Genomic DNA, 15,829 nt, shown 5'->3' with positions numbered 1-15,829 from the left:
TTAACAACATGCTTCATTCACCCCCAAACAGATTTTTTCAGTTCAGCAACATTTTCTCCCATCTTCAAATTCAGTTCAATCAGGCCCTCCCTCCCCCCCACCCCCATCAGAACAGCCAAGTGAACTGAAAAATGAATTATTCACCCAGCTATACTCTAGCCACTACTGTAAATGTAAATGACCATACTCTAGCTGTCATTCACTTCTCTTTCAGCAGAATATAAAGGGACTTAGGTAAAGTGACTTTCAGTGGGGCGTCTTAAGCACTTTGAGAATTTTGCTCATCAACATCATTCCATTCTTACTCTCTGCTTCTTTTTAGTATGTATTAGAATTGAACCACAAGTATAAAGACACCCCCCTGCTAAGAGAGACACCCTTTCCATTAAACAGAAACAGCAGCACATTCTCCCTTCCCACATAACAACGCTGCCTGGTGCTCTGGAGTGTATCATTTGTGCCTTTAAGGTGTTTAAGGCAGGACCGCAGGCGTTAGCCTGGCATTCAGTTCTAGAGCTATGTAAATAATACTTGACAGAAAGATGTCAAAGTATTGAAAATAGGCACCAGGTACAGGACTGGAGACCACAAGTACTAAGCCTGGATCTGCCACTTTCCGCTACTTTGGCCATGTCGCAGCTACGTGCCTCAGTTTCCCTCTTTTTAAAAATGAGTCAAAAAGGGTTTCTCTACCTCAGCTACAGTGTAAGAATTATTGTAAAGCATGCTGAAGATGAAAAAGTGGCTCCTAACATTTAAATCATGGTCTGGAAAGTCATTTTAATTAAGAACGCCCCTAGGAGTATCTCCAGGGTGAGTTTCTAGCTGTCAGGGTACCCTGTACAGTTACAGAACAGACTGGCTTCATTTTTTAAATTTTTTTATTTTTAAGTACACACCCACCCACCAGTTGTTAAAAAAAAAAGACAGACTTTGCTTCTCCTTACAGCTGTTAATATTTTATGGATGTGTGGGGGGGGGGGTAGGGGAAGTGTACTAAGGTCATGTCTACACTACAAAATTAAGTTGACCTAACTTACGTCGGCATAGAGCCCCAGCAGCAACTACATCGCTTGTACATGTCTACACTTTGCTCCTTGTGTCGGCGGTGCGCTTCCTCACAAGGAGGGCTTGTTTTGATTGTACTGTCAGCGGGGGGTATCACAGGAAGGCTCCTGAAAGCCAGTAACAGTCGACAAAAGCAATGCAGCATCTACATTGACTCTGTGTCGACCAAACTGCACCGACCTTGACTTTACACCACTCACGGAGGTGGAGTTATTAAATTGGCGGAGCTGGGCAGTTACACAGGCAGGAGCAAAATTTAAGTGTAGCTGCTTCCCTAGTTATGTCGATGCAAGCTGTCTTGCATCAACCCAACTCTGTAACAGAGACCAGGGCCCTTAGTCCTTTGTGGGTGGTGGCTAGAAGATACTCTCTTGATGAGAAATGGGTCTATCCCATTGGTGGAGGGAGGAGGTATTAAGGCACTCGTATAATACATTCCTTCTTTCTAACTCCATGTGTAGCTTTTCTAGACAAAGGGTCTATGCACCTCAGGCCAAAAACCTCAAATTCTAGCAGAAGGAGCTTCAGAGCAACAGTAACCCCGGGAGGGCTGCTCATCTTCAGCCAACAGCTCAGCAGCAACAGTGGAAGAATGAAGAACTCTTGCCATTTAAAGAGCCCATAAGGAGCAGGAATATTAAAGTTCTACCCCTTTTGGTGGGGGTTGGGGGTGGAGTTAGCAACCGAACACTAGTTTAGCACTGGCTTTGTAATAAGAAGGGCCAAGAGCAGTTTCTTGGCTGGTATAAGCTAATTTAATCATTTTAATATTGCACTGTACTTCGCTTCTTCAAAAATTTCAGAGGAATTTGTCCCTAAATGGCACATAACATTTAGAGCTAGAGGTGTGTGAGGATTTGGGGGATTTGCCTGTACACTTTATGAATCCATTGTCAGATTACGAACTCTGTATCTTTACCAAGCTGCAAACTCCATTTCGAATGTGGGGCTAGTCATGGTCTTCTCTGTTGTGCCGTTGCCTTCCTGTTCTGAAATTCCAACGCAAAGGCCTGATAAGAGTCATTAAACATTGACAATCCTCCATCTAAATGATACAGAGACGGCTGCTGCCCAGAGCAAACTAGTTTTTTTACTCTGAACTCAGGGAGATGGTCACATGGGCAATGAAGTCACTGGCAGGGATCTGATCACCTGAGGGCTGGTCTACACTTGAAACGCTACAGTGGTACACTGCAACTGTGCTTCACTGTAGACGCTACTTACGCCAAGAGACAGGTAATCCTAGCGGGACCAGGTCGATGGAAGAATTCTTTCATCAACCTAATACTGTCTGCACTGGGGGTGTGGATGTTTCACAGCCCTGCATGATATGGCTGGGTTGACAAAGGGGGGGCTGAAAGTTATAAAAGAGCAGGAGCTGCTCTACTCTGGGGGACTTTTTCCTCCAGCGAAAGAGGAGGGAGAAGCAACCCAGCATGGAGAGCCTGATGAAGCAGGGGTCCCTGCCTACTTTCCTTAACATAGATGGACACCACGCAAAGGTGAGCTAGCGAGTGGCTTGCTTTCAGCTTATTTGTTGCTTTCTATATGAGCTGTACTCTGTGTATTTCTCAGACTATTAAAGAGCAACAGTGTTTGAGTACTGTGCAAAGTTGGTATGTGTTGTGTGTCACAACTCCCCTGGACCCATTGGAAAGGTAAACCAGAAGGCTCGCCTTGTCAGGTAGAACACAGAGAGGGTGCGTTTAATCTACTGGGGTATTCCAGGGATCAGTACTGGTCCTAGGGGCCTACAGTAGGTGGGCGGAAGGGTGCTATTTCCGTGAAGGGATAGCAGACATAGTCGGCGCCCAGGGATTCCCTTCACAGCAATCTGCTGGGCTGCTAGCAGGGAGAGCCTGACTGTATCTGTGACAAGGTGCAAGTGAATTAGAGACCCAAGTTCTTAACTGCAGAGAAACAAAAGTGCCTCAGCTAGAGTGAAGTACAAAGGTCCAGTTTTAACCAAATGCTATAGATGACCCCAGCATTTCCAGCAAACAGTGAAAAAACATGGAACATTGTCTGGTAGGAAAGACTTCTTCAGAGCAAACCTAAGAGTAAAGCATCAGACTTCTACAAAAGCTCTCTGGGAAGGGGTATCCCCTCTCTTATCCTCAGTGCAGGAAATAGGGTAGGCTTGAAAGGATTAGATGGTTGGTTGGTAAATATCAATTTCACTGTTTTCAGTGTTGTAGCCATGCTGGTCCAGGACAGTAGCAAGACAAGGTGAGCTCTGAGGGAGGTAATAGCTTTGTTTGGATCAACTTCTGTTGCTGAGAGACAAGCTTTCGAGCTACACAGAACTCTCCTCAGGTCTGGGAAAGGTATTCAGTGTCACAGCTAAATAGAAGGTGGAAAAGACCGTCATAATTCAAGGGACCATTCAAGGTGAAGTGGCCTGTTAACACCTCTCCAGTCACAGGGAGGAAAGGAAGAAAACAAAACAAAAGAATAGGGGTGAGGGGTTTAAGTGGAAGGATTGTCGGAACAAACCATAAACCCACAATCCCACGAGTATCAACTTCCTGGAAACCACAATCAGCTTCAGCAATGGAACCCCACAAACAACTATAAGCAAGAAAACTATGGATCACCACATCTACCTTCACAGATCCAGTAAGCACCCCAAAAACACCAGGAAACCAGGCACTCAGCTACTAAAGAATATACTCCAACAAGGAAGTCTGGGATATGTACCATAACACACTTAAAAATGCCTTCACCAATCAAGGACACTCCACTAGAGAAGTAGACTGTATCATGGAACAGGGTACCCAAATACCCCAGGAGAACCTGCTTCAATACAGAAATAAAACCCCCTTTGACGCACACTCCTAGTTGTCACCTAGCACCCCACACTGGAAATCAAACAATTACAATCCACCTTCGATGGGGACCACATCCTGAAAGAAGTCTTTTCTGAAACCCCTCTTCAGGTCTTCAAACAACCCTTCAAGCTCATCATCAGAAGCAAGCTCCCCACAGACCAGGACACACCAATTCAAAGTGGCACCAGACCCTGCCAGAACAACAGGTGCAAAACCTATAGATTTATCTCCACTGCTACGATAATCAACACCCCCCAAAACACAACTTTCAAGATCCATGGGTTCTACATGTGCCTATCACAACATGTGGCGTACCTCATCCAGTACACGAAATGCCCCAACAACTATGTGGGTGAAACGAGACTGTCACTACGCTCTCAAAGAGCTCACATCGAAGAATGATAGGAGAGAGAAACACCACATCACCTATGGGTGAACACTTTTCACAAAGTGATGGCTCTATATTTGACCTCTCAGTCCACATCCTCAAAGGAAACCTGGCACAGCTCCTACAAAAGATGAGCCTGGGAGCTTAAATTAATAACTTTGCTTGGTACTAAAAACATGGACTGAACAGAGACACTGGATTTATGGCTTATTACAACAATCCGTAACCCATCTCTCTCTCTCCTGCCCCGCCCCTCCACCTCCCTTCTATGACTGGAAAAAGGTTAACAGGCCACTTCACCTTGAATAGTCCCTTGAAATAGGAGTTAATTACCTATGCTATGCAATCTATTCTATTCCGCCTTGTAACACGGAGTTCATTTCCTAGACCTGAACAAGAGTTCTATGTAAGCACGAAAGATTGTCTCTCTCATCAACAGAAGTCGGTCCAAAACTCACCCATCCCATCTTGTCTATCTAACTTCATGGTACGTACACACACACACGACAAAAAAAAAAAGTTCCACTGATAAGAACCAAAGCAGACAGATCGGCAAAGAAAGAAGAGTGCTGCGTGAGAAAGTACTGAAGTTTGATTTAAGGATATTTACTTTGTACATTTTGACATATTGACAATTGGTGTTTTATTGGCTATAAAGCTTTAAACTTTTGAATATCAACATCTACGGTCATTAAAATATTGTCCGATCCCCCCCATGATTTCCCATAACTATGAAAATTTAAAATGATAAAAATAAAAAAAATGCTTAAAGATAAAGGTTGAATTATCCATTGAAATTATTTTTTAAAAAGTGAATTGTGCCAAACCTAAAAATAGCAGAGGAAAACGGAACATTTGTCTAAACTGCTAGAATGGTTTGGCGAAAAAAAACAAAAAAAAAAATTGTTGAAGAACTTGGTTTGGTGAAAATGGCTTTCAAACTCTCCCTGGGTGGGTAGAGCCGATGAATGCTGCATGGATACCCCAAGTATCTTGAGTGGAGGAGTCAGTTTTAAACTGACTGTAAACTCTTTGGGGGAGGGGCCATCTTTCCACTGTGTGCATACGCAGTGCCCAAAGCAACAGGGCCCTGATCCTTCACGTGTAGGTTCTAGGTGCTACCACAACACAGATGATCAATAACTTATCTGTGGCACCAGCTGGTGAAAGGAAAACAAGCTCAAACCCATCAAAAATAAAGGGGGCAAGGGTTCAAGAGGGTCGAGTTTAATAGAGCCTGGCTGGCCCTGAGTAAACCCCACCTTCTGCACAACTGAGGGTATCTCCCACCACAATAATGCATCTGGTTTGATGCTAGGGTACAGCTTTTTTCCCCTGTGTAATGCCATGAGTTCCAGAGTTACAAACCACATCTAATTACCAGTAACAGGCTACACTACAGCCGCAGGGCTGCACACTGTAAAAAAGACATTCTGCACGTCTCCAAGGCCTGAGACTTAACTCTGTTAAATATGACTTGCAAATGGGGATTACCCTGATTTGGGATAGGATTTATATATAAAAAATTCAGGTGTATTGTGGATAGCACCTCAGTTGAGCTCTATATTTGACTAGCTTTGGTTACCTGACGGAGCTAAACTCGGGTTAAAGAATTCAGCTTCAAACCAAAACCTGTTCTCCATCCTGAAGGAAAAGGGACAAAGACGCAGGAAGTGACTGATATGGGGATGGGGGCGGAAAGGCAGCTTTATCTTTCCAGATCTTGTTAATTGCACAAAAACCATGATTCAAGAGAATATTTTCAAATGGTGCATTTAGGTACCTAGCTCTGCTCAAATGCAGCTGCCATCTGCCTCCTGATATATTTTTTCTACCTGATTTTCCCAAAGTGGGTTGGCTATCATTTTTAAAAAAAAGAGTGCATGACATACAAGGTCTCAATCTAAATTCGATCAAAAGCCTCATGCTGCCTGGATCAACAGTACCTGAGCCAGCAATGACTAGCTACAACTGAGGCTTTCAAGCAGAATTGAGCCTCAACAATTCAGCTAAACATTGGAAGATGGTGAATAGCAGGGCTTTCCTTTTTAAATAGATACTTCAATGATGGTATCAATCAAAGGCAAAAACAGTGTATTAAAAAAACAAGAGGAACAACGTTAAAGAAACCTTCTTATAAATGTAGACGAACAGTGTCTCTTAGCCCTTAGCAGATCAGATGATCACACTGCATTTCACAACAGTAGGACAGAACTCTTTCCTTGCCAAAATGAAATGGTCTGTCTAGAATTGAAGGGAGATGGCAAGTTGGATTTAAGTGGGAGGGTAGTTAGATCTCTGGAGCATGGGTTGTAAATAAAACTGCTTTCTGCATTGTTTTTTTCTCGTACCCGGACACTTCTTCTAGACTCATTCAGAGAAAGCATTCCAGTGATGTCAGAGTTCGGAGCAGAAGTCAGTTCATCTCCTGATCTGTAACATGCACAATCCCAACAAATTGCATATCAAGAAAAATCGGAGACAGATAAAAATCAAATAAGGCCAGGCCAGCATCAACATAGGTTAAAAGTAAAACACTTCTCCTGCTTGAGTCAGAGTGAATGCAGCGTGGACAAAACTGAAGGCTTGTTCTCTTTTCCTTTTAAACAGGCCGTCGTCTTCTCTGGCTGATGATTCAGTCACTGAGAAATGTAAGAAGGGAAATTCCCTGGCAGACTTTTCTTCCTGCGTCCTTGCTCTGAGCTCATTCACAGCCAGACTCTCAGACATGCAGATTTCCTCCCACCAATAGTTATTAGCTATTTTACAGCAGAGGTTTTCTTCATCAGGCATGCTATGGGACAGGACTCTTCTCTCTGGCCTTTGCAAGGATAACAAAGGGAAAGTTTCTCCAGAAATCTGAGATGGTGGTGGTAATTGGGAAGTGAAAGCAGAGGCCTTAAAAAGTTATAAAATAAATAAATATATAGAATTTGTATTACATACAGGTTAAGCCGCAACAATAAAATCAGCCACCAACAACAGCCACCTCTACAGGATATAAAGGGAACTGACAGCTGGACTTCAAGACCAAGAATGTAGCTTGTCCATGACTTCAGAGAGTCACCAAATCCCTCTTCCCCTAGCAGCAAGTTCCACTGGTAAAGGAAGAACGCAGGCTGACTGCCTGAGGCTAACCCAGAACATAATGCAATGACAGCAAAGGACACTGCCATTTGCAAAAGGGGCAATTAGAATGAGAAGCGAATGAAGACGCATAGTAAAATCTCCAATTAGTCACTGCTTAGAGCTGGATTTTACAACTCTGAACTGAGATGTTTAGATTCTTAAGTACAGAGTCTTGTGTTGCTCTACTGAGGTTTCCAGTGGATACCACAATTCTGCTTCCAGGCAAGCCATGTTTTGCTTTTGGCACAGGTGGGGCTCCAGTCCAATCTCTGGATGGCCAGTGTTGGCACCTAAGAAGCCCTGACTGGTGATGGATAGGGGGAGGATAATAAGGCCAGGGAAACTCTTGGAAAGGGATTCCTTTTCACAGCTGATGTTCACTGTTGATCCTGTGTCTGTTTCGGAGATGGTGCTGTTGTCACAACAACTGTAGAGACTGCTTTGGTAGAGCCTGACACTGTTCCCTGCTGGAGATGGGAGGCCGATACTGTTTGAATTCGCACCTGTTTGAAATGAAAGAGCATTTAATTCACACTAGAGCACAATAGGATATCACACTGCATGCACAGCATCAATCCCAGTGGGCCAGCATTAACTCAGGGCAAAGACTTCACCTGATTCAGTCTCAGCCAGCATTAAAGTTAGTCCAAAAGTCACCCATACGAGCAATACTGAAAGCCACTGACTGCACAGTTTGTCATCAGCAAGTTCAAAGCATCCAGTGACTGTCTGGGACGGTGCAGTGGAGGAGGGACGGGTGGCGGGGTAAGAGACAGATTCTAGCGAAAAAGGATTCATCACCAGTTTGAATAAAATCCCAAATCTCAGCAGCTTTCAGATTTTCAGAACAAAGGCATCTGATCTGTTGGATACTTTGGACTTCTACAGGCCTCATATCATAGGCTCTTGAAGTACCCTGCAACTTCCCAGTCACTATTATCATACTGAATTTATGGATGGGAAACTGATGCACAAAGACTGATGTGATTTGCCCTAGGAGACAGAGGAAGTTCAAGCTGCAGATCTCTGGCTGGAAGGTGCTAGAGAAGAGCAAAACTGTAAGATACAATCTTTTTAGCCCTAAGCCACCACAGAGGGAGAAAAGCTGCCTGACATTAATATCGTTCTCTCTCTTCATCCTTACTATCCAGCAGCCCATTTCGTTAAAATTTAAAACATAAATCCAGATGCTATATAAATGGAAGTGGGGCAATGAACTAAATATGCTCAATGCAAACACCAAAGACATACATTTGCAGATTGGGTACCAATGTCCATGGAACCTTGTCTCTTCAAGGGCAAGACCTTTATGGAGACGTTACTGCAGTGAAGACCGGAAGGGCAGACCTATAGTTCCTACCTGCGTGGCCTGGCCTTGTTGCTGCAGCTGTTGTAGCTGTTGAGCTGTCAGGAAGCTCACTGGTTTATTCCCAGCAATCAGTTTTGTCCCAGCTGGCATGGTAGTCAGGATGATATTCCGACCCAGTCCACTGATGCTAAAGACAGAAACCAATTGTGAAGTCAATAGTGATGCAGAGGGCTGAATCAACTGGACTCAGTGACACAACCTAGGACTCCCCATATAGCCCTGCATGCAGCTCCCGACTTAGCTGTGAGCGAGACAGTGGGACCACCCTGGCATTTAAGAGTAACTACCAAATTCTGGTTATTTTCAAAAGTAGCTGGAAATGCAAATGATAATATGGTTCTGTTGTAGCATACCTGTACTTAGCTAAATGCAGTAACTGCTGATTTTGTAAGAAAGTATGTGTTTCTGTGACTAAACTGCTCTTCAGCAGCTAAGAGACGAAAGCCCCGGACTCATTTAGCACTGGTTTTTAGTTTGTCATTTGACTATATTGACAGAGGTTAGAACAAATCAGCTATGCTAACATTCACCATGCTGCATGGCAGAAGGAACGGCATGCTAGTCATCTTTCTGCAACACCAACAGCTCTGAGGGTCATCCCTGCTTCTTGTCCGTGGGTTAGTCTAACCAGATGGTGGGTAATGAAACACCCTCCTAGATAATGCAGAATGCAATCAGCATGTGGAATTTCCTGCCCTGGATGTGCTGGCTAGAGTAATGTGACAAGGAATCTAGGAATGAAAATGGACCATTACTTGCATGCTGATGGGATCTATGTTGATGCAGTTACACTTGTGACCTAGTTTCTCTCATGTTGATTGGGCCTCAGATCATGAATAGGATTAGATACTTCATCAGGGCGATTCTCGCTCATGTGAGAAAGCTGAGCTGATAGCTAAGTTCAGAGTAGGGAACAAATTCTCCTCCAGGACAAAGACCTTGGAGCTGTGGTGTGCAACCTGCAGCCCACCAGGGTATTCTGATTGCAGGCCACGAGACATTTTACTGACATTGACCGTCCACAGGCAGGGCCCCACACAGCTCCCAGTGGCTGCGGTTCGCCATTTGTGGCCAACGGGAGCTGCGGGAAGTGGCGGCCAGCAGGTCTCTGCAGCCTGCTACTTTCCGCAGATCCCATTGTCCGGGAATGGCGAACCGTGGACAGAGAGCTTTGCGGGGCGGTGCCTGCAGACGGTCAAGGTCAACAAAATGTCTTGCGGCCCACAATCAGATTACCCTCCTGGGCCACATGTGGCCCGCAGGTTGCCCACCATGGCCTTGGAGGAATTATCTGGAAGTGCCTTCCTCTGGAGCACTGAGCAGGAATCGTGTTCAGATCATGCAAGATGGGCATATCCCCTCAGATTTCCTGTGGTTGTGGCACGTCCAGCCTCTATTTCTAGATCTCCATGAACCCAACTGCTCTCTATGCGAGAAGGAGAGATCCAACAAACGGAAATGCTGCTCACTGGAAGGTTGCACATGACTCACTTGGCCCCGAGGTTGCCTTTGATGATGGGGGCTGTCACCACATTCTTGCCTTTCACCGGCTGGCTGATCACTGACAGCGGCACTGTGATTCGAGCTGGCAGTTTACCCTAGGGAAGTGGAAGAATATTAGACAATATTGGGAGTTCAGTGAAGAGTCTGGCAACATACAGGTGCCACTTGCAGTCCTGGTGTAGAAAGCGACAGCAGTTCTCAGCTTTGCTAATGCAATCTGTCTCTCATTTCTGGCTTTTTAAAATGCACCCTACCCAACAGCTTGCTCACCCCTGTGTCTCCACAGCAGCATTTCTCAGGGAAGGGTTGTTTGGTTAACTTTTGGGAGCCTAAAGTTGTCAGACCACTTATTTAGCTGCCTTTACGGAGATATTGTTTCAGGAGCTTATCTTTGGGCATTACAACTCAAAAAGGGCTGGCGTCAACTTTTCCTGAACTCCCAGCTCCACACAGGCAGCACCTCATGAAATTCCAAAGCGGACGCCATTCCAGGAGGTACATGTTCCAGAGAATCTTAGGCGCAAAAGAGGCTTGTGTGGCTAAGTGACAAGATAGAGGATTTTAGGCCACTATTGCAGTAGGGACAAACTTGTCACAGAGAAAACTTACTGTAACATGAGAAGGAAGACCCTCTCCACCAGCGTTTTGAAGGCAGCTTTTAGCCAAGACCAAGCATATTTCAAGGTTCTGCAGCCATGGTATTAGTTGCACAATCACCTTTTATACTATAAGCCCCCATTAAAAAAACAAACAAAAAATGCATCCGACGAAGTGGGGATTCACCCACAAAAGCTCATGCTCCAATAGGTCTGTTAGTCTATAAGGGTGCCACAGGACTCTGCCGCTTTTACAGATCCAGACTAATATGGCGACCCCTCTGATGCTTAGCAACAAAAAATGGTTTCTAGCCTTTCTGGTTGCAAAGAAAGCTTTCCAAACATGAACCAAGAATACACCAATGGAGTTATGTCTGCCGGAGTCTGCTGAGAGCCTGAGCAATGGGATCTGAGAGCACCAAACTGCCCCCATTCACCTCAGTAAAGTATTGATGTTGAATTTAAAAAGGTGGAAATGTTATTGTCAAATCTACTTATTATTTCACTGCTGATCATTTTAACATCCAGGTAACAGGGACTGTCACACTGACTGCCTCTCATACTGCCTCTGATGCCTACAACCCCATCCGTACCCTACCTTACCCCGCTTCCCGACCTTCAGCTTCTGCAACAGCTTCAATAATAGTTATGCAACTTTTATATAAAATTCTTTAGCATATTAAAAAATCAACTTTGTCGGGCAGCATAAAATAATACTGAATTGAATATTAAATTAAACAGAACGGAAAACTGCAGTGACTGGATTATTCCTTTTCATATTGATTTCAGTGAAAACTTCAAATTTTTCAGTTTATCCAAAGCTGACACAGCATCTCCAGCCTGCTGCCCTGGTGGACTGCAGAATCCAGGGATCTTGCCACATAATTTCCACCCAGCTTGCAGAGTACATGGGGCCTTGCTTGCCATTTTGGTGAGGATATTTTGCTGGGGCTGAGAATCAAGCTGGAATAATGTGCTGACAGTTTGGAAAAATCAGCATCAAGTCTTCTCCCTGCAGCCCACCTTGGCTCTGGATTTTGTCCAGACTAAGGAGGCCTATCTGGGACAGGGTGGGGTGGGAAAAAAAGCGACTATAAACTGCAGCCAGAGATGGGTTATCATTAGAACTAGTTTAGCAGATTCATCCTTAGTCTCTTAACTCCCTTTTGTACCTTTTCCCATCAACATTGGTTACTGATGACTGGCACGCTTTATAAACTTGTATCCACTTTTCTACAGTTCAGCTCCCAGGTAGGGTAGCCCTCTGAGACCCTATCTTTAAATCAGTTCTTTGTTGAAATGGGAGGAGGAGGAGGAAAGTAAATTCAGCTCCCATCTCCCTCCCCGTCGCCACTCTCCTTGACGCAGGAGCTCTGCCAACCTTCTGACCACTGGTATGGGACTGAGACGGGCAAGACCTCTCCCACCCCTCTAAACCTTACTCCATAACCCACACACTTAAACGAGGGCGCCTTCCTGCTCTCACTCAATTCTAACGTGCAGGCTCCTGGCCTGAGGGGAGGGTTGGGAACCAGCAGCGGGGGCAAATGACTTAACTGAATCTGCCTCCTAGCGGCCAGAAGCCATCCCACTTCCTGGCACAATGCTTCTTAGCAGTCACTGTGCAACTCTTATGAGCGGGTTAGTCCTTAAATGCTCTATGCTTGAAGTTCAGCTAGTGCCCTAATTAAGAGGGATCTGGGAGGTTTCAGCAGAAAGAGGGAATGAGACTATCCCCTCTCACCCCAACCACAAGGGACAGCATGAGCTACTTACTGCCTGGGATGTGGATACGACTGTGGTGCTCACTGGTACCTGCCGCACAGCAGTGGCTCCTGTTCCTATGGTTATTGGAGTGCCAGCTGCCCCGGAGGCCACAGCAACTGCCTTGGACACCGCAGCACTCATGGTTGGTAAAGAAACAGCTGAGGTATGAACTGTGCCAGGTATGCTCACTGAAGAGGAAGAGGGCACTTGCTTGGTATGAGTGGCCATAGTAATAGTCTGCCCTGCTTTCGGCGGCATAACCCCCAGTCCTTGCACAATTCTTATGGTGGCAGCTGGCTTAGCCTCAGTGGATGCCACTGTAGTAACGGCTTTGCCCTTCTGATCTGCCATAGTCATGCCCAGAGCGGGCATCAGTCTGAAAGCTGAACTGGTCGACTCCGCAGTCTTTAAGTCAGGTGTCACTTTAACCACCGTGGTCCCAGCAGGACTGGGAGAAGCAGAAGTGACTGTACTAGTCTTGGCTGGGGAATCAGCAGACTGGACAGGATTGGACGTCACATGCAAGGTTGCAGAGATGCCCTTCCCACTAGTGCTGCTCCCGGCGGCTGCTGTGAAGAGGTCCTGAGTCAATTTGACTGTGGTGACTTGGGACTTGGCAAGGGTGGCCATCATGTCTGGGGTGATGCGCAGCACTGTCTGGCCCTTGGCATCCGTGGTGATGGAAGAGGGAGGCAGGCGCAGCACATCCTTGCCTTGGATCCGGAAGTTAGCAGCTGTGAGTGGGATGCCACTTCCAGCCTGGGTCTTCATGCCAAGTTGCCCGGTAATAGCCACCTGGAAAACCAAAAAGAGGTACAATCCTGTTATATCCAGTGAGGAAATGGCCCGAGACGCAGCCAGACACAAACAAAACTTCCCAACAGGCGGATATTACTCAGCAGATGCTGCTCTTTTTACCTCTTCCCCCATCAGAACTAAACCAATTCTCCAACAAAGGTTCTAGAGAGCTGCTGGAAATGGTGTCGAAGACTCATTAGCTGGCACCTCTTTCCTCCCCTCACATGCCATACAAGAGATTGAGGGACGATAGATATAGTTCCCTTTCAGTCAAGCTCAGGAAGAAACATCCAAGCCTATCCGTCTGGTTACTGAAGGGGTCAAAAACGTCCATTTGGCGTCTGCATGTTCCACACACGCACACCCCACATCTACACTTGCAGTGTGACCAAGTGCATACACTGGAATTTGAAAACGTGGTCCAAATACAGCAAGCCTTCAACTGCTTGAACCTGCACAGGCAACAAAACCTTCCAGCGGTAATGGACTTGCTGTAGTTTTCCACTAGCCTTTTATATCTGGATACCTAAGCCCTCTGTTAAGCTAAAAGAAATAGAAGAGTGAGTCACAGTCCAGCTCCCCATTTGTGCCTCTCACCTGCTTAAGGATATTCTGGCCAGCTACATTCTGGATGACAGTAGTGGAAGAGGAGGAGGTTGGTGCAGAGCTGCCTGGAGAGCTGGTTGCTGGCTTTGCAGTGGGGCTGGATGCTGCAGAGAGTGCTGTCACAGCGATACCTGCCTGCCCTGTCACAGAGGCACCTGGCCGTTGCACCGGCACTGGGCTGGTTTGGGCTTTCACTGGTACGGTCATAACAGCCTAATGTAAAAAGTGAAAGCAAAAGACGCATGGTCACGGGCAAGATATTCACTTCCCCATTGTGCCCTTCTGCCACTCGCCGGCACACTGTCCAAGAGACCTGGGACCCTTCTCCCTGCCCTGACCCATATGCCTCCCTTCATCACGTTCCTCCTTGAAAACTGTTCCTCCTCAGATGAGATGGCTTGTTAGCAGCTGGTGAGTGATTCGTATATATTATCTCCAGAGTGCTATGGGATCTATCAGAGTGAAAAGTAGTCGAGAGCTGGCTCACCATTTCTACATGGCTATTCTCACCTGAGGTGGTACTTTTGTTTGTGTGGCTGTCGCACGGATCTGAGGCACTGATGCAGGTTGCTGCTGCTGCGTTACCACTGGGGTTTGCTGAGACACAGGTGGGAGGCTGGACTGCGCAGTGACCACACGGACCTGCGGGAGTCCTGAGGAGGAGGCGGTATGGCTTACCACCCTGGTTGGAGGCGGCTGTGACCCAGCCTGCGTCTGTGCACTCTGACCTGTGGAGAGCAGCGTCCCAAGCTGGGGCATGGGAGGAGAGGACACCAAGAGAACACTATGGAGAAATGGAAAGTCAGTGGGTTAATGAAGCTATAAAGAAAGACAACAAGAGAGACCAACAGTGCCCACAGTTCATGCATTGAATTTGTTCTCTGCTAACACTGGAACACAAAGGAGCGCAGGGGAAGCATTACCTTTGGCTTGGCTTAGCTGGCTCCGGTCCAACACTTGTAACAGTCTTGCTAACCACAGAGACTGGAGGAGGTGAAATGGGTGTCGCTGGCAATGCCGGTGTGGTGGGTGTCACTGGAGTCACAGGGGTTGGTGGCATACTGGAGTCACTGAGGCTCAGCTGGCTTGGCTCTGAAGTGCTGCTGGGGAACACTTTCACTGAACTCTCCTTGCTACTCGACTTCTGCAACAAAAGTGCAACTGGAGTGAGGGTCCCTATGGAAACAAGCGCAGTAGTTCATTGCGCAGGGATATTGTGGGCGAGCCCTTAAAAATGGAGGTACGCTTCTTTGTGCGGACGTAAATGAGCCCTTAAAGCACTTTCAATAAAAGCAGAACCTTGAGGTTAGAGGCAAATGATTCTCCTCCCTTTCCAATGTGGCACAGGGTGACTGCAGCTGTTTGGCTGCTGATGCTTTCAGGGATGACTACATTTCAGTAGTGGTGGATGTATGCACATTTCTTAGGTCTTCTATTTCCACTATGTCAGACAGACCTAAAAATCTCACGTCTCCCACTGCCAACTGGCTAGTTTGCTAACTAGAAATTATTTTGCTCAAAAATTAATTTAGTGCTAATAAAAAAATGCTGGTTGACAGCCCTAGAGAATGAAGTCCTCTATTTAACCATAGCTTAAGAACAGCATGGATAATGGCAGGACAAGCATTACACACACACACACACACACACACCCCATCCTGCCAATGAGCCTCAACCTAGGGAAGGATGCATAATTCCATTTCATTGGCCTCTCTGCTGAGCCCACCACCGATGACTATTAGTGCCAACTGTGGTGTGGATTTTGTAGCATGGA

General features: G+C 46.1%; 1 protein-coding gene across 3 annotated transcripts in view; it reads right to left on the bottom strand.

Annotated features, from left to right (window-relative positions):
- Positions 1-4,877: 4,877 nt before the first annotated feature.
- The window catches only part of NFRKB (nuclear factor related to kappaB binding protein), a 34,662-nt gene continuing 23,710 nt past the window's right edge, over positions 4,878-15,829 (bottom strand). For all 3 annotated transcript variants that reach the window (XM_073321176.1, XM_073321178.1, XM_073321177.1), the window contains 7 exons: positions 14,979-15,199; positions 14,566-14,839; positions 14,047-14,268; positions 12,661-13,446; positions 10,277-10,383; positions 8,777-8,912; positions 4,878-7,919 (listed from right to left, as the gene is read on the bottom strand). In XM_073321176.1, coding sequence (XP_073177277.1) covers positions 7,794-7,919; positions 8,777-8,912; positions 10,277-10,383; positions 12,661-13,446; positions 14,047-14,268; positions 14,566-14,839; positions 14,979-15,199 — 1,872 coding nt within the window. In that variant the 3' untranslated portion in view covers positions 4,878-7,793. The remainder of the gene's footprint in view (positions 7,920-8,776; positions 8,913-10,276; positions 10,384-12,660; positions 13,447-14,046; positions 14,269-14,565; positions 14,840-14,978; positions 15,200-15,829) is intronic.

This window comes from Lepidochelys kempii, chromosome 22, assembly GCF_965140265.1.
Source record: "Lepidochelys kempii isolate rLepKem1 chromosome 22, rLepKem1.hap2, whole genome shotgun sequence".
Classification (NCBI taxonomy): domain Eukaryota; kingdom Metazoa; phylum Chordata; order Testudines; family Cheloniidae; genus Lepidochelys; species Lepidochelys kempii.
The sequence above is the reverse complement of the archived record's forward strand: the minus strand, read 5'-3'. Positions and strand labels throughout refer to the sequence as shown.